This window comes from Papilio machaon, chromosome 2 (assembly GCF_912999745.1).
Source record: "Papilio machaon chromosome 2, ilPapMach1.1, whole genome shotgun sequence".
Taxonomy (NCBI): Eukaryota; Metazoa; Arthropoda; class Insecta; order Lepidoptera; family Papilionidae; genus Papilio; species Papilio machaon.
Window position 1 is genome coordinate 8,360,893 of NC_059987.1, and position 23,487 is coordinate 8,384,379.

Sequence of the window (23,487 nt, forward strand, 5' to 3'; positions counted from 1 at the left end):
TAACATTGCACACAGCAAACGAGCTTTCAAGACCAATGAATATCCCGAGAGAATAACTCTGTTGAACGAGCAATAGTTGCACTTCTATATTATTACTCATTCTTAGTATTATAGCGTAAATTATCCTGGAGTAAGTTGCATGGAAGCATGAAGATGTTTTTTAACGTTTTGGCTTCGATATATGACTTCAACTAAAATCTGTTTATAAAAATGATATTTTTACTATTCATACTCTATTAAATAAAATTTCTTCTTGTTCAAAATACTAACTTTTTTATTCTAAAACTCAGATATTCATCAATCTTTAAGTGTGACAGCAAAGAACGCAACTAGGTTAAATAAGTGGAACATGTGAAGATAAAGTAAAAAGTATATGAATTATCAAATATAAAGTTTTAATATTAACTTTAATTGAAAACAATGTTGATGTCACGAAGCTGTAATAAAACTTATAAAAAGTTCCAAGGAGCGACGCCGCGGACAGTATCTTTCCTTACGGACCAATTCTCACACTTTCCAATTAAAGAAGGGAAGAGGAAAATCGCTACGCTTCGCACATAACAAAGGGTAGTTTCTCTCTATTCCAGCCACTTAGTCCCCGCTCACTTTGTACCGCATTTTAAAACGGCATATTGGCGACTTCTATCACACAGAAGTGTAACAAAAATAATATTAAACAGATCACGACTAAGATATTTTTATAAGAAGATTTTTACATTATCGTTATATTTTATTACTAGATACTTAGAAAATCAACCAGAAGAAAGATTTTTACCTCATTTTTTTAACGATACAGCGCTTAAAAATGTTGATTATCCAGTCAAATTTAAGTACTTAAATTGTATTGTGTACCTTTCTACCTTTTTTAAAAACCTGGCTTGACTTTACTGTGGTTTTTCTTATCGGCAATTTAGAATAGGTATTACTTTTTCAAAATGAACTTAAAACTAAATGTATTCATGTCGGTGTGAGTTGCGGACAAAGCGTAGAATGTGCAGCGGTGCGTCTCGACTCTAACAATTATTTTAGTTTAGACCTGGTGGAGTGGAAAACTTCATGGATTGGCAAAGTTTCAGTATCGTTTGAAGATGACGGGGCGCGGAATAGCGATATTATTTCGTTTGTGTAACTGGAAATGTATTCGTGAAACAACATTAAAATTTAACGATAAACAATAATTTCAGTAACTATATATTTGTATGAAATAAGAATGGAATAATTATTTTAAACATCACATAAGTTTCTTATGATTTTGTACATACAAGAAAACATTTCCACCTGAAAAGAAAAAAAACTTACATTTTCATTATTTTGGGTAAGTTTTTTAATGATTTAATATTCCATATGTTTGTTACTTTATCCATACATACGCCTTTCTACGTTTAACTTTGCTACGAATATAATATACTAGACGCTTGGGAAAATTATTGTCAAAAATATGATAAAGTCATAGTAACATTTATGTGAATTATTTGTAAAATGTTATTAAATAACCAAGTATTAAGTAGAAGTACTGTACGGCTTATGTTAGCACATCATGCTACGGTCTTTATTTGCATGACTGAACACCGTTTAATTCTGCTTCGTGTGGTCCAATTACAATTTTTTACAATTACAACAAGTTTTTGTTAATTTTATTTTGTTGTATGCTACATTTAATTTATCTGTGATGGTTCGTAAAATTAAGAGCAAAATGCTTAAATTTATTTAAAGATCATTTGATTCACCAAAAATCATAGTCTTTCATGAAAAAATTTATTTTTTTACTGACACGAGTCATTAAATTATTAGTACGCAGTGAAATGTAAGGTAAAAGAAAACATTTACTAAAACATTTTTAAGAAATATTCAATTGAAAACACCACGAATGTGTGAGACAGTGAGACTTACAATGCAACTTAACTTATTTAGTTTATTATACTTGCTACGAATTGTCTACGTCGGGGTCTACGCGTTACTACGCTTAAGTTTTATAAAATGTACCACACGTCCGCTTCAATATTAAGTACCGCTTTCTAGGTTTACGACTTTATAACGACGCGCTAAACAGTGAATTATGTTGAAGTATATGTGTCGCACGATTATTTTATTCCCAGTTTGTAAAACATAACATAGAAATATACGTAGGACTGTTCTGCATTACTCTAATATGATGTAAATTTAAATTAAAACAATGTAATTTATAAAGTTATTTTCGCTTTTAAATAAAAAGTAAATACACAGTTGTTTTAAATAAAACTATTTTTTCTGTCGCGTTTCATTAATACATGATGATTTCAAAATCCGAAATCACAAAATCAGTGATCTAAAATTCAAATTTGGAACATTTAGATCAAAATGATAAGGAGATCTAACTAAAGTCGTAATTTAAGTTAAAAATATATCTGTATCGTATCATAATGTAATGTAATAACTAAATACAAAGCAGTGAAACAGAAATATAGCTATTAAAGTAAATGAGCAAATAATTATAAATGGCATTTGATATTCTGTTTGGAGCGGGACGTGACCGCAAAATGCAATCTGAATTAGGAAACCGCTAGGTGTGCCGGTGACGGCCTCTTTACCACGACCTACCCCTCTGTATTTACCAACGAAATTTACGATAAATTACAATATAATACATAATGTTTTTGTAATATAACAGCTGTTTAGTTTATTACATCAACCGAAATTTTATTTTGAGCTGTTTATTTTACTCTAGAATAGAGTTATGGATTATTTTAAAAAGTAAGTGTTTCATCGATAGTAACTTTATGAGCATTACATAAGATCCGGAGTCATGTTTTTTTGCATTTTCATATTTTTTATTCTCTACGACACTCGTCAAATGCTTTTGCGCTTGCTACACAGTACTTAAATATCTTAACTATTCCCTTTAACTAAAAGAAAAGATCAGAGCTACATATATTTATTACCAAGTTACAAATACAATTATCTAAACAATTTTTTTAATCCTATATCCCTACCACACTCCTCATAAGATCTTGAACTAAGACCCTTCACGAACGTACGAAAGTTTCCTAACATTGACTTAATCTGAGTCCGCAACAGTGGGAAGCTGCGATAGTTGACTCGGAACTTTGCATCGTAAAGTCGAAGTTGTCACGACCACTCGGGACCTGGTATCGGCGTTAAAGTGGACTTGTCGGATGCAGTTCCCGTGTTAAGGGAGGATATATCTTGAATTACGGACAATACGCGATTGCGAGGCAAGAGTAGAAGTTGCAGTGCAGAAAGCTTTTGACCTAATTTAATTGTAGTCTCCTTTAGACTAGAAAGGTATATTTATTTATAATAATTATGTAATATGTACAATACAATTTTATTATGTGTATTTGTTTTTCTTAAGTTAGAAGCCGTGAGCTACGTGCATATTGAATCCGTAGATGTATGAAGCGATACAGGTACGATCTCTGCTGTCTGCTATACGATACGATACGATACTCTGCTAAGCCCTTCTGATTATATACGTAATTGTTATGTTATGTTCATATCCATATTTCGATCCTTCCGAAAATAGTATTTACGATTTACTTACTTAAGGCATTTAAAGGTTTTATAAAATATAATAAAAATGAAATATATAGGTTTGTTTTGCTATATTTATGCAATCATTTGCAACATATCTTATTAAAATTGGGCACGCATAGAGCATAATTTTAGTTCTGCGCGGATGAAGTCTCGGGTAAAAGCTATATACAGTAAAGATGAAGAACGTAGTTTACATTCAAACATTAAGTGGTACGGAATACGTAATTTGACAAAATATAAGCCTCCATTACAAAGTACGATCGAGAAACCCATTTACCCGGGAACTTGAGACTCACGCTTAGTATCCGGGTAACAAGAGATTTAGGGCTTCAACGACCAATATTTACCCGGGCCCGAAATATGAGATAATGTATTTGGATTGCGATACCCGCGAATACGGATATTTGCGCGTCTAGGCGCGCCGTGATGAGAAATAGTAAATCTGATTGAAGAACACGATTACATGGATTGTGGTTGGAATGAGATCTGTAGATAGGTAAAAACTTACATGTTTTTAAATATTCGATAAAAGACATAAGGCATTTTATAATCGCTTTGTATGGTGACAAGGAATGAACTTTACATATTAATGGTATGAAAATGTAAAATAAACAAAACAAAATATCGATTTGAATGCAGTTATTTCATTTTCTATATGTTTTCTACAAATGATTTAGGTTGTTGCTTTTGAAATATAAATACAGTATTTCGGGCTCATATTAAATTTACTTACAAATATAACCCACTGTGAGTAAATATAGCACTTGAGCCTCACATCCATGGAGAGATTCGAGATTTGTCTGCGCCTCGACATTATCATAAAACACCTTAGTAAACAACCTCTAGGGTATTGTTACAGATCTCTTAATGTTTGCTCGAACTAAGCAGACGCCTCGAGCTTGTAACTAAAGCAAATCTCCGAAGAGGGAACAGATAACAAATGAATCGCGATCGATGTTCTATTGTCTTTAGATAAACATTGCTTAGAAATCAGTTCTTGTAGTCTGTACGTGTTTTATTTCATGAAACAAAAATCTATATATATAAAAGAAAGTCGTGTTAGTTACACTATTTATAACTCAAGATCGGTCGAACTGATTTAGCTGAAAATTGATGGGCAGGTCGCTTAGAACCAGGAAACGGACATAGGATTATTAATAGACATTTATTTAATCAAACATGCTTACAACGAGCATCGGTAGCAAAGAAACAAATGAAAGGAAATTATAAAATATTAGGTACAATTTTAGTTTGAAATCTGCACGTTAGTTGAATAAAGCCTAGAGATAATCCAGTTTGCAGCGGCACTAATAGTTTGAGCGCTGTTTAAATTACACGGGCGCACATTTGCGACAGAGATTCGAGCAAATTCCACGATATATTCCGATTATTGTCCGGGCGAACAAAAAACTGCGTTCATATTGAACAAAACAAAGCCGCAAACCTGAGCAATTTGCTTTTGCAAACGCTACACCATGCAATATTGTGCTTGTTTCATTTTTGCGCACGCCGCGCCGACTCAAAATGTATTTCGCGCGTAGAAAATATTTGGATGTGAAATTGCGTTGTTTTTGAAAGTGGAAATGTGTGAATTGTTGACAAGCAAAGGTTATGTGCGTTTCCAATAACACCGGGAAGCGGATATTTATTATTTCCATATTTTGCACTATACTTGATAACCTAATAAAATAGGTTAAGAAAATTAGAAGCGTGCTTTAAATTGTCATCGAAAACATCTAAACAATAACTTTAAAACAACATCAAATATTTTTAAAGTATCAAAGGTCTTTGTAAAGTATTTTTATAATTGGAACGAAATTTAAAAATTGCAGACCGTTTTAAAACAATGAGTTTCAACGTCTGCGCCGTCAAAACTTCATTATTCACTCGACATTCAAAAATATGAGAGAAAAAAGACGAGCAGAAAGTTCTCTACATAGGATACTGCACGACTGCGTGAGTTTCTAGAATTTTCCACGAGAGCGCACTTTTGAATGCACGTAGGTGCATCCGTCGTCTAACGTCTGGGAATACATAATGCAAATATGGATAATTATTATGCAGACAGTAGTAATATATGTTATTTTAACGACATTATTGCACCCCAGATGGGAAAATGAAAATTATTAACATTCCAATTTATGGAAATGTCCCAGACAATGGGCGTATTGACGATTAATAACGTAGAAGCTATCTGTTGCTATCTTCATATATTATCATCTTGCACTATCTCTTCTCTTGTCTCTTCTTCAGTAAAAAAAAATCCCTTAATTAGCTTTTTCACCATTTCACTGTAATCTTTGGAGTCGCAATATAAGAGATAACTAAATTTAAACCTTCAACAGTTCATAAAAGAGGATGTAATTCTATTAGCGGATCGTGGAATGGCCTAATGCAAAACGGAAACGCCGCTCCCTTGAGACAAACTCAATTAATTCCTCTCACAACACAGGTCACCCTCGATGAAAGCCTTTTAATTTTTTAAGACTTTCTATTGAAAAACCTTTATACTCGTACTAGAGTAAGATAAGATTAATTTACATGGCAACTAAATTACGCCATTGACACGACTAGTACGCTATTTTTTTGAAAATAAATTGAAAATTATTCCATTTCCTGAAATATCTGAGTGAAAGCTTAATAGTTTTTATTATTTTTTAATAAAGATACCCGTCAGTGAACAATCAAACTATATTAGGTTTTTTTTTTAATTATATGATGTCAAACGAACAAGCGACCGCCAGAATTGGCCGAAATACTAAGTGACCGCTGGCCATAGACATCCGCAATTGCAGATGTGTTGCCTACTTACTTAATCAACGGAGAAGGGGACGCACAGAAAGAGAATGTTTCCCCTTCTTATCCGTCCTTATCTTTGCTCAAATCCACTTCCCATCCTTTCCTTATAATAAAAGCATGGGAAGGGAAAGGGGACTAAAATTAGTCCTCCTCGTACTTCCATTTCACGCCTGTCTTCCGCGTGGTCGTTGTATTGCGCCGGGCGAGCCGACCAATTCGCGCAAGAGATGTTGTTGCTGACGTCTACCACTTTTTAGCCGACTTCAAAAAGAAGGAGGTTATCAATTCGACTGTATTTTTTTTATGTGTGTTACCGCGAAACTCCGCCCCTGGTGGTCCGATTTTGATAAAAAATATTTTAATCGAAAGGAAGTGCTTGCAGATGGGTCCCATTTTTTTATTTTTTTTTATTAATGTACATTTCTTACTAAACAAAAAAAAATGTCGTAATTAAAATTTTGTCTTTAAACATAAAACTTTAGTAATTGGTGTTTTCAAGTGTTTGGTAAGATAAGCCGTAGTTTCAGAGATTTATTAATAAATTTGTCGTATAAAAAGTTAGTAGGGTTGGGGCGGAGTGCGCATGACGGCGAGTAACTTGTTGGTCCGCGGCGTGTATCCGAACGGCAGTGCGACGCGGAGACGCGGACCAGCCGCCCCAGCGCATGTCCCGCCATTTTCTAATCGCTACAGATTATCGAAAACGCGTTCCGATTTTCAATAGCACGTTTTAACTATAAACGGATAAATTTTTCATTGTGTATTTTTATTTAATTATAAAGCATTGATTTACTTTGAAGTTTCGTTGTTATGGTTTAGTTAGTTTTGTTGATAAAATAATTAAGAAAAAGTTTTCTTTTAAGATAGGTAATATTTGGCTTCCAAAATTTGATCAAAAGTAATACATTTTTTTTATTTACTAATAATAATATTTTAGGTATAAAATTTGTTACCACACCATGGATACGACATGACAGTTTATTTAAAATGTGAAAATGTACTGTAAAGTGAAATAGAAATGATCGGTGATGAATTTTTGCTAGCGTGATGGCGACTAGAAGGTTTCTTATCGCTTGGACGATCTGGCTTGCGTTGCCATTGACAACTGGCCATCTTAATGTGCTCATCAGTCAGGCGGAAGTGAAAAAGTTATTGGGTAAGTATGAAGTAGCAGTATATTTAAAAACAATAATAAATAAGAATTTTATTGTATAATATTCCTATATTTTCTTTACAAAAATTATTTTCAAAGGCTAACATTGTTCTTAAGTTAAAACTACGCAATTAGTTATAGTATTTAAAATCTAAGGTAATCTTACTTTAAAAGCTAAGAAAATTAAGCAAAATGTTTTGATCAATTGTCGCCATGTCAGGCTAACATGGTTAGCAATATCAATTACTAACGGCTTTTTGAACATTTATCAGTGTAATAAACCGTCCCTTAACTACGCATTATTCAAAAAGTCTTCAAACGAAGAAAAAAAAACTTCTAATTAGAAACTACAGATAATATCCGCAATTGGTGCTATTTTCAAAGATACCTTTTTAAATGAAATAACAGTATTTAGAGTACTTAAGTTACAGGCGCTTTGAAATTTCGACTCTTACTGTTTTAATATGCACAGCTAATGGTTTGTAATAATAGGTGTATTTTGACACTTAATTGTCTTTCACATCATGTTTGGCCTACTTCGATAAAAATAATCGATTTCGAGCGATGTATCAATCGCTGAATTAAAAAAAAGCAATCGAATACAGTCATAAAGTATTTTTTCTTCTTTGTTATTATAAAAAAATGTTCAAGACACAGAAGTAGAAGAAATGCCAGCTCTGCCTTAAAACTACAAAACATTACTTTTTTCTCGATATTATTTACATTGTATCGAGTAGTCTTTTGTCTTTTTAGCCGACTTAAAAAAGAAGGAGGTTATCAATTCGACTGTATTTTTTTATGTGTGTTACTGCGAATCTCCGCCCGTGATGGTCCGATTTTGATAAAAAAAATATTTTAATCGAATGGAAGTGCTTGCAGATGGGTCCCATTTTTTTATTGACTTTAATACACAGATTGGAATGGAATTTCTTGCACTTGTAAATAGAAATATGTGTATGAAGGCCATGGAATAAACTGACATCAGCTTGATAAAAGAAAAACTGATATCTCGCATTACAAATTTACATTCACTGTATTGAAGATTTAATTAGATATATGAATTTTACATATTTATAGGATAAAGTGCTTCCGAGTAATACATATAGAATATTGAATATTTGCATACGGAATATATTACAGGAATTCATAACGATATTCCTTTTACCAGCGCTCGATCGCTCGTCTTCTGGTGAATTTCGTTTTCGTAAGAGTATTCTGTGCTATTTTTAAATGTTTTCATTAATTGATTTTACATGTAATATTTTGTAACATCAACGAGAGAAATATGGTAATCCTGGTAATATTGAAACTGTTTTCAGCATATAAAATGTCTGTTTTAACATTATTTTAGCTAGAGCGCTAGTTACTAAATCTTACTTTTCTTACTAATATTATAAATGCGTATGTTTGGATGGATGGATGGATGATTGTTTGAAGGTATCTCCCGAACGGCTCAACGGATCTAGATGATTTGGCACAGATGTAGAACATAGTCTGGAAGAACTTTTTGTACATTATTTTTAATTTCCGCACGGACGGAGTCGCGGGCGACAGCTAGTATTCTGTAAATTAGACTAAAAGAGTTGTAATATTTAAGGCCATTACTTGAAAATAAAAGTAACTGGAAATGAAAACTGTAAAAGTATATTATTTTTATTTATTTTATTTCACGAATTGATATATCTTATATTTATTTACAAAAAAATAATAATTTAATTTGTAATTGACCTATTTAAGAACTAAAAGATATATAGAAAAGGACATAACTTTTTTAATCTAATTGATAAGCGACTAGTCAAGACAAATTATTACTCGTACGTAGCGTGGCTCACGCACATATTTCTAAAACATTTTTTGGATCAAATAACATTAAAAAACTTCATTCCGTTCACCAATTACGGGATAGAACTTTAATAGATGGAATCTCACTTTTTACAATTACATGCTATAAATATTTTTTACCCAAATCTACCTAACTCGATTGCTTGGCTGTGAAAAAGTTACCACGCGTTTCTACGGTCAAAATACTTGTACCAAAACATATTGCCATTGCTTTCTTTGTCTCGGAAAAAACAGAGATAGAAATGTTTTTGTACAAGTGTTTCGGCAATGTATATGCCACATCGAAGTCCAACCGGCTCTTCGACCCGCTTGATTTATGACTTTGTCCCCTTAAGTTTTTTACTTACAAATAGTTCAACCCGCAGTTTTTGTTCAGGTATAAATCTAACCGTACGACCTTTTGTACTTTATATACTTTTTGCTGGCTTTTTTCTTATTGTGGGATAGATAAAAATGTGTACTTCTAGTTTTTTTATCTTATTTTTCAAAAACAAGAACAATTGTCACCTTACTCATGGAACTATAAATTTCGTATAGTTTCAAAAAGTATAAATGACACGTTGTACTTAATTAAGCTATATTGGTTTATTATAAAAAATAAGTAATTATTTTTAAATTTGTTACTTGCTGGAATACGAAAAAAAAAATTTTTTATTTACAAAACTCTTATCTTTGACACTATCAAAACATGTCGAATACAAAGACCTTACGCCTCCGCAGAATTGAAGTCATCCCCCGCTTCGAAGATCAAAAAAATGTAATTATCTACCCCTGATCTACCCTCAACCATTTATATTTGTTCTACAAATTTAACGTATTTCGTATACGCAATAGGACTTATTTCCATTGCACAATAACAAAATGACGGATAAATATTGATGACGGACATAAAATATGGTAAGATCTCTTAAAAAGTACCAATATTTTTATACAACTGTCAACAATAGCGACTAAACATTTGAAACTAAGCGACAAAGTTTCTTATCTATTTAAGGTTGCACTAAACTAAGCTCACCTACTAAAAACGATTTATGACTCAACCAAAGACCGTAGTTACTACTAAAGCTTACTTACGGAAACCTAAACTAAGAAAGTTATTTATGGATAAGTAGTTTAGCGATAAAGGTCACCGCACGCGTAACGGATTATCCTTACAACTTTTTTTTATCTCAATACATGTTTTATTTGTCACATTTCAGAAATCAAATTTGTTAACAATAATTTAATTAAGAGTGTTTTTGATTTGACATTATAAATACGAGAAAACTATTTCCTTATTTTTAATTATTATTTGAATTTCATAAATTTGTCAAATCTACCACAGTTAAAAAAAATAGTCACATTTTCCGTGTCGTATAACAATGGAGATAAATTAAAGCGCACATCAAGTAGTTTATTACTTTAGGGAGCACACGACATACAGATGCACGAATTGGGATCTTATTCCAGATAAAGAAACTTACCATCGCGAATTGCATACAGATGAATAGTCATTCTAAATTAACTTATCGCGGGAAACTAACACAATATTTAATTATTTCTTAGGTACAGTTTTCATGTAGGTTATTTGTAAAAAGTGCTAACGTTTTTTGACTAACTGTCAAGAACTTGTCTTTCTCTCAAAAATGCACAACGCAAAAAGTAATTAAAATAACTTAATGTTGCATAAAAATGTTGATAATCCAATGAACATCAAGTTATTCCATTTTCGTCAATCAAGTCGAGTAGTGTCAAGTCTTGCTATCTAGGTCAAATTATATTAAACTAAGTCATTTATTCGATTAAAATACTCCTCGCAAAATATAAATCATTTTTACGACAAATGAAAATAGCTTCAGAAGTAATAGAGGAGTGATAGAAGCGACATCTGTCCATAAGGGGAATTAATGATTGTTCAAACATCAATTTGGACGGTGTCTTATCGCCTCGCACCATGGCGTGGGGCGGCAACTGCCAATGGCAACTTAATGCCTGCATACGGCACGAGATAATTGTCAGCTTTTATATTTACTGTTTGCTGTAATTCGAAGCTAAAGTGACTCCGATAAAACTAAACAGTTGATTCATGTGTTAATTTATGTCGGTAAGTGTAGGTGATGTGATTTATTTTGAATTGAATTTTTGGTGCAATTTTTATTAGCTTTCGATCTTACTAACACATATGTTACTAATATCTTACTACTCTTACTAATATCATAAATGCGAACGTTTAGATGTTGGATGGATGGATGTTTGTTTGAAGGTATCTTCAACAGATCTCGATGAAATTTGGCATAATTGTAGATCATAGTCTGGAAGAACACAAAGATAGGGTCGCGGATAGAGTCGCGGGCGACAGCTAGTAATATTTTAAATGCGAAAGTTAAGATAGATGGACGGATGGATATTTGTTAGATAGTATCTTCATAATGCCTTAAGGGATCGCACTGAAACTCGGCGTACACGTAGAACATAGTCTGGAAGAACACACTACAAAATGAGTTTTAATTTTTTATTTCTGCAATGACGGCGTTGAGAGACAGCTAGTTCTTTAATAATCATGATATATTTTTTGTTAATGTAAATTAAAATTAAATTTCTAATTAATTTTTACTTCTAAAAGTTTTATTTAACAGACTAAAAACATTGTGCAGTATATACATTAGTTTGTCAGCGTGTTCTAATCTTAGACATCAGCTAACTATTGCTCTTGCCACTAAAAGCCATAAATCATAGATTATAAATAATAATCCTTCAAGAGTTAAATGTTAAATGATTTAATATTGTGTTGTCATAAATATCAACAGTGTAACGATTTAATGTTCCTCCATTTGGTTGGTATTGCGTTGCTTTTTAATTGGACAGATTGTGTCCCGTTATTTTTCAAACGTTGGCCCGCCGTCGTTCATCACGACCTATGATTTAGTAGGTGCGTAGTAGATACAAATTGCCATTGGTGCCGGAGTTAGTTAACGTCTCGTGTGTTAATAACGTGGCTCGTATTCTTATTGATGGTATTTGCTGCTTTTAGATATATAAGAATTGATATGTTTTAACATTTACGATAAGATGGCTTAAAAATTAAAATTGTGTCGTACTTTACGTAATTGTGATTGAAGAGGTGTTGTCATATTTTAGTGTTTTCTGGCAACAAATTAAGAAAGAATGGATGGTAATTAAAAAGTCTACAATCATTTAGTTTGATAAATTTAAGAAAGGGCATTACACTTTGAAAAGAAATACAATTTTTAAGATAAAATTTTCAATATAAAGTGTAAAAATGTCTATTCCCTGTTGAAATGAATTGATAACTGATAAAAAAGGAGGCTAAGCAAATATCCTACAGATTGAAAATAATCTGGTCCGAATCCAATGGGGGCTATGTTTAGTATGTTTTGTAATAAAATCTGCGCTGTGTTCGTTATCATATTTGGCTAGTGTTTGCATTCCTCGTATCGCTAGGGAGTCATTTGATTGGATATATCGAATTATCGCAGCGTGAGTAAATCATACCTCGAATATGCAACCTGTAAAACATATGACTTCTATTATAAATGCATAACTGAGGAATAATTTCGTCCGTTTTTGTTGCTTAACCATTTTCGATTTGTATCATTCATTTCTTATTCCTTTTAGAGTCTCATAGATTCACGCAAAACTGTTTATCAATCTTTTTTTATTAGTTGTTCCATGCTTAGTAGAATATTGTTTGCAGAAATTAAGATTAAATAAAACAAAAAGAGGTGTCAAGGGACACCCGGATGGAACGAAGTTCCTTTCAATTAATCAGCGAAGGAACCAATGTTTATTATTCTATGAATAAAAAACTTAAGTCTTCACAAGAAGTACATTTTATTTCTATGAATTTTCGTTATATTATATATTGTCACGTCGTTGCCATGGTGAAGTAGCGCTCATTGGTCGTTAACATACTTACAATAGCAAAAAGTGTCGTGACAACTTTTCGTAAGAATTTTTTCCGTCTAGCCCCCTTTCACAACGCGCGATAAGGAACTTCGTTCCAAAAATAAAAGCTCGAAATTAAATTAAAAGTTAAAGTTAAGTGCATGAAGGTCCATGGTTATAAAACCAATTTTACTGTATAGAGGCAGGCTATTACGACTATTCATTACTTATTCATTAAAACAAAGGATATTACATACTTTATATATTAATAGTATAATAGTGGAAGCCTAGTGTAATGGTGGGAAACATTAGGTGTTCGATGGAATAGTCTTCTTCGAGCTTTCTAACCCTAGGTTATTATTAACTGTCGACGAGACTGCAAATTAAATATCATGTTTGTTTCTAGTTTCTACATTTCTGTAATTACTGCATGAAGAAACTTGAAACAATTATGGTAACCTTTTTGCTTTCATCGTGAGGAATGATATGAAATATAGTGCTACACTTTTAAGCACCTCAAAGCATTAAAAATTATACTCTATAATTAATATGTCCATGCAATTGTTTTTTTTGTAAAACTTTGCTGATCAAAATATTTATGAAGCATTTTATAAATAATTATTTGACAGAAATATGTGTCGTCATGCCCCTGGACTAAAAGATAACGGCACGAAGTTAGACATTTAGTACCAACTTGAATCTCTGAAGTTATGCGACAACCATCATTGAGATGTCAAGTTAAATGAATTAAAGATTGTGTGCTAAATGTAGCAAATTTGATACCTACAAAATAAGTTACATATAAAATATAAGGTTCGAAACAAATATATGTAAAATGTAATATGACTTCGCGTTAAACAAAAACAATTTAACCAGCCTTTGTTTAGCGCTCTCTTGCAAACCTCAAGCTCTTTTCTTGCTTCAACGCCTCCATCAAGTTCCCAATTCACAGACTTTAATCTCGAGTAAAAAAGTTTGTAATAAAGTCGCAATACTTTTTTATCTTTGAAAAGGTTAATGTTTTTAATTTTTTTCGTGTATTATTTTTATAAATTTGTTACAAAACATGTTTTCTTAAAAAAAAAGTAAAGTCTTATCTATCCTAACACGAGAGAGGATAGCATAAAATCAATTCATAATTAGTCAAGTCCTGAATTTAGACATTGAAAAAAAAAACAAAACGGGTGAATAAATCAAATAAGTATCTCTTACGGAGATATAAACAAGCAATAAGTCTGTCAAGCGTGAACACTTCAGGACAAGTAAAAGGTGCACTACTCACGCGGCGGTGGCGCGCACGGCCCGCACGGAACGTAAACATTTCGCAGTTCGTTTACCGTGTTATTCTTGCGAGGCCGAGATTGTTTGCCTAATGCCCGCCACTAATGTTTTCGAGTGGGGATGAAATTGTAGACAATCGCTCATGGTTGTTTTTCTTCGCTGTTACGTGTATATGTAAGGAAATTGGTAATTTAAAGGTAGTATCGCCGTATCACAATATCTATAAATTTTAATAAAATTGGAGTGTCTGTTTGCAATATATGAAAAAAAAAACATATTTCCTTTTAAATTTTTTATGCTTTGTCTGTCTGTCCTCAAGGCCACGTTTATTCCGGGTAATCTCCGGATATGCTGGACCAATTTTGACGGTAAGGTAGTTGATACACGCGGCTTTTTTAAGAATTTAGAATTTAGGCATCTAGCCTTTTTTAAATTCCATCTTACGATAATTAAAGATGAAAAGGGACCAAGCATCTGCATTACCTTTGTTTCTAGGCAGGCATAGCTAAAATATGATTATATAATATAGATATAAAGATAACGGACGTCAATTGTTTTGTAATGAAAACTGCTAATTTTTGAAGATTTATCTTGAACGATGCCAATCAACCTTTCAATATCATGTCCCTTCTGACATTCTGGTTTGTTCGAAGTAATGAATTTATTCAACTCTAGGGAATAGAATAAAGTTATATCAGGATGAACAAAAATAGATATAAAATAATTAATAGTGGAGCTTCATGTTAAATAATGTGATACTAGTAATAAACAAAAGCGTCGCCTTAAATTAATTGTAAATAAGCTATCTTTAAAAAATAAAACTCATTTTGCACGTACAGGTATTTAACTGGACATAATCACTTATAAAAGTCTTATAAGTTGAGGTACTGAAATATACATATTTAGCTTTTAGCTGAGTGAGCCATGTATTTGTTGAGAAGTGCCCTTGGATAGAACCTCTTTAAGAGAAAGTTAGCTCAAGAGCTTCCGCAAACATATCGAGGAACGATCCTATTGGCTTATTTCTGCATTAACTTGTATGTCACTTAGAGTTACGTCCATTTCGATGCTAGTCGTATAAGAAAGAAAACCAAAAAATATACAAAGCTAAGTAGCTCGCAAAATTAGATTTGCTTCGAAATGAATAACAAAATCCAATCACGTATAAGCTTTGGGCGTGCTCATTCATACTCGAAAACATTTAAACCGCAATATAAACTTAAGATATAATAAATAATTCAACGCCCGCTGAAACGTTTATGGTTGATTCAACGTTTAATTTATTTACCCGCAAACAATTCCATACTTAAGGCGACGTTCTAATACTGTTTTTGCTCGGTCACAAGATTTGACTAATGGTACGCTTGTCGCGAACACTCCTGGTTTCCCACGGGCTCTTTGTGTACCGGCCCTGGAAGCAATTTAATGTGACTATGTTGCCTGTGTTACGCTTTTGAAGTACATCGCGGCTTTAATTTTACATTTGTGTCATTACATGTTGTTGAATCGTTTCAGAAAATTGGACTTATTACGAGACTTGTCGCTTAAATAAATTAACAGGACGTTTTCTATTCACGATTTCCTTCATCGATGGTTTAATGAATATAAATTATGTCCGAGTGTTATTAAAAACTTTAGGTTTATAGTAACCAGCCAATATTGTAGTACACAGAAACTCAAACTACTCTGATTCAATCGCAACCTCTTTTGTAATTTGTTCTTTTACAACATTCGCACAAATAGAAATACAAGCTTAGTAATTAATTATTTTACAATCTAAATTCAAAACAGAACATTTCTTTTCACTAAAATTATGTAAAAATAGTATCAAATTAAGAGCTTAAAAATATTATTACGCGTTGACTGTTTTAATATCATTATAATTCATGGAAATGTCTAAGTAAACACGGACCTACCGACGAAATTACATTTTCATGAGCATTAACTAATTACTTGCCAACGTGAAATGAAACCTGCCGCTCGGAAAATGATGAGTCATTTAAAAAATGAAAAGAAAGCGTCAAATCCAGCGCGTGGTAACGAGTTTCCATGGAATATTCAAAAGAATGTCGACTGGCACGCGTCGAACTCAACACCTTGTCGGGTTTCCTGGCAGAATTAATGACAGCCTATGAATTTATTAAAGTGTAACAAATTGGAAACCGCACATTGAACGGTGAAAGGATGTAAGATAAAAGTTTATTACAAAATATAGGTTGAAAAAAATTGGCTATAGTTAACCCTCCGACAACTCAAAGGCGAGAATTGTTTCTTTTCTTATTCTGTATTTTTGTATATAGATTACACATTTAACTACTATCAATTTTGGTTTAAATGACTTTTACATCTAAATTAGTTGTTGCCTGCGACTCCATCCGTGTGGAATTAAAAATAAAACTATAAGTATATGTGTAGTGTGTTCTTTCAGATTATGCTCTATCTCTATACCAAATTTCATCGAGATCCTAGTAGCCGTTCCGTAGATACCTTCAAACAAACATCCATCTATCCATCCATCCATCTAAAAAAATTCATTTATAATATTAGTAAGATGTACGAAAATTCACTCGAGACAGATATGTTGAAAAATGAAACTAAAACCATTTAAAATTCTTAAAAGAGGCATTTGCGAAACAAAGCCGAGAACAGACTAGATAGTGTCTTTTTAATTGCCTTTGAAGCTTTGAGAACGGTCGAGCGCACTCCACTCGGAGAGTACTATTTCACTGCTATATCCGCTACCGAAAATATTTTCGCAATGTATGCATTTAAAACAAAAAAAGTTATTTGCATTAGAACATTAAAATAAATAATGCTCTATGATTAAATGAAAAGCTAGCATTCCAATTTTAAATTCATCAAAAAGAAGAAATAAACACCTCAAAATATCTTTAGGTGTTCATACATAAGCTTTTTAAATAAAGACCTCTTCAAAGCAAAAACTCTACAATTTCTTGAATTCGTTACCTATACACTACTTACTTGTTATTACAGTTATCTTTAATTCGTGTATAATACGCCTGAAATGAGAAGGTATTTTTTATGTTTCATTATCTTATTATATGGAGTTAATCTATTTTGAGTCATCACACATATTTAAAAGGACTACAAGTAAAAAAAGACTCAAAAACACTTTTGAGAAAAAAAAAAGATATTTGACAGAAGTCTAAACAAGACTAACTAAATTAAGACGTTCATTACGTTGTTAAACTCGTCAAAGGAATTTTTTCATAAGGAAAAAGTGATAATTGAAAAGAAACTTTAATGAGACCGTCGCTTTTAATTGTTTTCTTTTCGTTACATTTACAAAGAAATATTTTACAAAAGAAATGAGAATTATCAGTGTAGTTATAAACACCTGTAAAGTATTACATTTCGCAGTTAAATTTGTTATGGCATAAAAAACAAGCAACACAAATAAAAAACGAGTAAGTACTATGATTTTTTAGCTATGGTAATAGTAAATAATGAATTTTATCGCCAATCCTAACTTGAACTGTAGAAGTAAACAATCAAGGAAAACAAATGAATATGGAAGCTCAAGGCTATCTTCGACTTTTAAGGTCATGACCTTTCTTTCATACAATATCATCAGTATTGCCATAAAACTTTAGGAGTCAAGAAGCAGCGGTTACATTGATAAACGTCAACTAGTAGAATAAACGTAAAATAAACACCATATTATTTTTGAATCCAATAAAGCTCAAGAAAACTTTTTATAGCGCATTACTTTATTTATATGTATACTTGAGAGAATAAAATAAAATAAATATGTACTCAACTAAAATAAAACAACAGATATTTCTAAGCAAAGCGTAAGGTTTCTTGTTCAATTAATAAAATAGATGAAGTTAAGGCGATAAAATTGATGTTCGTAGTAACTCTCAATTAAAGGCGAAACCATGAAGTTACCAGAATAAGTATTCTCTCTCGCGTGAAAACGAGGCCGCAAACAAATTCAAATTTATTGCGGCGATAACACAACTTCGAGGAGGCGGCATAAATTTCAGTGGCTGGGTATAACATTTTCCCTTCTTAGTATTTCTAAATATTTTGAAAAAACAAACACGCCATTGTAATTTATTTACAAAATTTCCATTTGTTGCAAAGATAACTTTCGATTCTTTAAAATAATTAACTTAATTTTTCTAAACATGAACTTTGATTATGTGTAATATCATCAAGAAACCGTATTAGAAAATTGTTTAATAGGTCTTCTTTGAACACAATATGTAATTGTGTAATTATCAGCTAAACATCTTTATGTGAAATCCCCGAACAAATCAACAGCTCAACCACGTCTCTCTTATTGACGGATTAATAATAAAACTCCAAAAATGCTGCAAATTCAAAAAAAATCGAAGCAAATTTTTCAGTGGTTTGTTTTTTATGTACCAAATCAGTTGAATAATGTCGCTCGCGTGTGCGCGGTTAACTAACAAGACAATAAATACGCTGTTATCACCATTTTAATAAATGCTCATGGAACCACCTCGGAATATAAACTAGCCGACGCGCAAAGTTTTATCTTGAGAATTACCCTCGCGACGACCGGATGTGAAAGTCTTATGGGTTCTATTTGGCTTGATAATTTAGTACCTTTTGCATATTCATTGGAATTAGTTGTAAAATTTCGTAAATTTCTGTATCTATATCATTCTGTATATCATACTAATATTATAAATGCGAATGTTTGGATGAATGTTTGTTTGAAGGTATCTCTGGAAGCTGTACGGATCTTGATGAAATTTAGTACAGATGTAGAACATAGCGTGGAAGAATACATATGCTATTTACTAAGTTTATTTTTTAATTCCGCGCGGATGCAGTCGCGGGTGAAATCTAGTTTTATATATAAACAAAAAAATGTTATGTCGTTATATAAATAATTTTCTGTTTTAAGTAATGTTGTGAAGAGTTTTAAAACAAAATATCAAAATAAATGAACATATTCAGACTTAAACACATCGATTAAAGCGAACTTTAAAATATGTTTTTTTTTAATGTGGTTACGTCACCTTAGCACCTCCTATACATATTTTAGTGAAAGCTTTTCCAGATCTCAAAGCCGTGTACCTTCACTATCACTTCATGAAACTTTAAAACAACCTCCGCTATACAAAGGGCTACGTGTCTTCATTGTTGATTAATGCCCTGGCGAGACAGGAGCATATGTGCATAATGTAAAGAAATAACTTAGAGAAATAACCTTAAACAGTTTGAAACGAGTAAAAAAAACAATCTAAAGTGTCATAATCTATATATATAAAAGAAAGTCGTGTTAGTTATACTACTTATAACTCAAGAACGGCTGAATCGATTTGGCTGAAAATTGGTGGTGGTAGCTTAGAACCAGGAAACGGACATAGGATAATTTTTACCCCGTTTTCTATTTTTTATTCCGCGCGGACGGAGTCGCGGGTAAAAGCTAGTTAGATTATAAAGAAAAGATGTTGATTTTATTTTTGTCTACATTAATAGATTATATTCGACGTGAAAGATAAAATTAAAATATTGTAAAATGTCTTATGACTGTTGTTTACTCAGTTTGATATTTTATAAGCCGGCATATTTTTTGATATGTTTAAATTATTTAAAATTATTATCTGCACAAAGTTTTTTTTAGTAATCAAAAGGGGAAAGGGTGTTATCACGGGAGAAGTATGCTGAGTAAAAAATAAACAGAGCGTCTTGCTAAAAGCAAGTATAGATGAACTTGAGAAGATAAAATATCGCGAGGCATTACGTACAAAGTAGCTCCGGGGCGATTTCTATAGGGTGTCTGAAGTGTAGGGGTGGCTACATACACCTCGTACAAAATAGGGGTAGTGATTCATCAATTGTGCAAAGTGCCACTTCATATTCAGTCCGTTTCACTGTCGCGTTCGCTTTGCCGCCTCCAAATGAACGCTGATTGGATGATCCGCCATTTTAATTTTAACTTTTTTTTATCACATCCCGATAGGCTTTTAGTAATTTCGAAACGGATCCCGTGAGTTAATATTTCGACAAGTGCTTGCGTATTAAGAGAGGATTTATTTGATGAATTTTCATTCGTTTCCATTTTATTTTTTCGCCAATCAAACGTTAGCCGTTTGTTTCAGTTTTAAAAGGATTATAAACATTTTTTTTTCGTTTATACAGCTGTGTAGCAATTGTTTATTATGAAAAAAGCATTTGTTGTTCATTATAAACGTTCTCACTATTCTTTTTTGTGTAAATAAATTAATTATAACAACAAGTAGGATTTTGGACTTAAAGGCTGCGCCGTACAGAGAGAGAGAGATAGAGAGAGAGAGCATGCATTGTGTATATGATTATATTTTTTAAAATATTTAGTAATAAAATTAATTTTTAAGGAGATTAATTTAAAAAAATTATAATGTCTCTTAGCAAACTTCACATGACATACAATTTATGAAAGTAAAGATAAAAGTATCAAAACTATAACATCGTAGTACTTTTTGAAACACTCCTTTTTTGGCTAAGCAAATAGAGTTACTTGGAAAATTTGACGTCGCTGCCCCGCCCCATGGGAACAGAACTAACATCTGGGGTGTACCCATCCATAAGGACATTGTGCAAGCTCCCAACTGTAATTCGAATTAGAATAATAAGATTTTTCTTTCAAATGCACATGAAATATTGACAGGGAAATGGTTAAAAAAACGCAATGTAAATTTTCAACCATGTTCATTATCTTCATGTTTTTTTAAATAAAAATGACATGACATACATAAAAATGACATATAAAAATGTAAAAACAAAAATCCAATAACCTTTAAGCGGCCAGTAACTATAATTTTTTTGGTAAATTTCACGTGTTTGTTAAATTAATGTTTGATCCTGATTAATCTTTTAAACATCTTAATTAAAGAAATTTGAGTAGTAAATAATAATTTCTACATTAATGATGTATGCCTAGTGTATATGAGCGTTAAAGACTTAAGAAAGTAGGAACAGCCCTCATCTTTAGTAACTTATAGATAATGCATGAGTATTGCCTTATTGTGTAACATATATTATTTGCTTGTTGCAGGTCTAGACGCGGAGTTATACTACGTGCGAGAGGGCGTTGTGAACACGTATGCGACGAGCTTCATAGTGCCTGTACCTGCGCACATGACTGACTTAGAGTTCATGTGGCAAGCGCTGGGACGGAAACCGGTTGGTTTGTTTATTGTTTCGTATTTTAATTTTGGTAGTCTTATCTATGTACTCTACACTTAAGATTTTTTCCTACAGAATTGCTTATTTAATATACGTTTATCGCATCGCATACTAGTACTATCTTATAAGCTAACTAGTACCTACTTGACTGGCTTTTTATCATAATGACTGATGCATTTTTTAGTAGGACTAAATAAGAAGGAGCCATCGATATAATTATAATTTAGCTTTAGAAATATCATAGAATATTTTTGAAAAACAGAACTACCGAGTTTATAGTAAAATGTACGTGTAAACAAATTTTTATGTTAACAGAAAAATCCTAACATTTTACATGTTCTATAAAAAAGTTTGTTTTGTGTATGACACGCGTTTAAATAAAACTTTATTCAGTTATGGTATTTGTTTCAGAAAATTACGATGTTTTTAAATTGTACGGACCGTAACAAAACTAACGCGAGCACTGGCCGTGTTGTCAAATTTGTTTTTATTCGACAAACAGCAGTTCAATTACCGAGGCGGTAATTGTATCTGTTGTCGTCCTCGTACTTTCCAATTTGGCTTCGAAGCGATTTAATTTTGGCAGACAAAAGACCCGGGGATTAAGTCTTCATTTTTGAAGCGCGATGAGTACTCTATTTTAATGATTGGTTTATATTATATACCTATACACTCAGCTTAATTTATTATTTTGTTCTCTGGATCTACATAGGTCACTAATATTTGATTATCAAACAACAGAGTGTAAATGTGTTTTAATATTGAACGAATGGAATTTCAGGTGGCTTATTCATAGAGGTAATTAAGTTTTGTGAATTCGAGTTCCGAAACTCATTTAATATGTGCGCTGCGAGAATGTTTTCAACAAAAGCTGTGGCAATTTTTAAACTCCGCCCGTCATGCTGCTAATGAAGTCGGTTCCCTTGTTCTATTGTTTTGACAGCACGAGGTTAAGCTGTTTGTCAACATCTAATAGCATATTAATCGTAGCTTTTGTAATGCAGTGTACGTGACTTTGTGGTAGAGACTTTCTTCTATTAGATGTGATAGGTTTTTAATATATTACGATGGGCCTACGACATTTATATCCTTCCATTACTTTCAAAGCTTAAGGATGTGGACTTAATGCGTGGTTCATTTGTTTTTAAATTCCTAACTAGAGCAATGGCAAGAAATGAATCCCTTTAGACCCTGTTATGCAAAAGAGGGCCTAAAATTATGTAAATTCTAAAAACAGTGGTCGGTTATTTGGTATCTAAAAATTGGCATTAAAACAAACTTTTCTTAAGTGATTATCATATTACGTTATGTTATAAATATTATAGATAAATATTTTAGGGTAGCGTGTTATCATATAATAAATATTTCAACTAAACTAAAAAAAATAATGTGTCTAATATGTATAAAATCTAAAATCATCAATTTGACGACTGATTTGGGTTACTATCCTAGCTTAGGACATAAAAATATCTGATTATGATGAATATCTTGGACCCGTGCATACGTCACAAATGACACGAATGCAATTTTGTGCACGTCTGTACCATTAAAACGTATTGCCGTTGTACAGTTGGAAGTAAATGACGTGTGGTACATTCACGCACTGCGGGATCGTGTAATCGTTGTTTATTATTCCGCACAGTTGCCGTACGTGATGGGTATAGACTACGAGAGCCGCGGCGCCATGCTGCCGCCGCAGGTCAATATATCCGAGCGAGGATATGTGCCTACTACGCTACAGACGTTTAGGTAAGGTTAAACATTTTTCTTACGCAATGTACTATTTAACAAATCACATAACTGTATTTTAAAATACACATTTG

General features: G+C 32.4%; 1 protein-coding gene across 1 annotated transcript in view; it reads left to right on the forward strand.

Moving 5' to 3' along the window:
* The first annotated feature begins 7,280 nt into the window (after positions 1-7,280).
* Positions 7,281-23,487, forward strand: part of LOC106716905 (tyrosine-protein kinase Dnt) — a 29,240-nt gene continuing 13,033 nt past the window's right edge. The window contains exons 1-3 of the mRNA XM_014510557.2: positions 7,281-7,489; positions 21,534-21,661; positions 23,307-23,413. Of these exons, the coding sequence (XP_014366043.2) occupies positions 7,381-7,489; positions 21,534-21,661; positions 23,307-23,413 (344 nt within the window). The 5' untranslated portion in view covers positions 7,281-7,380. The remainder of the gene's footprint in view (positions 7,490-21,533; positions 21,662-23,306; positions 23,414-23,487) is intronic.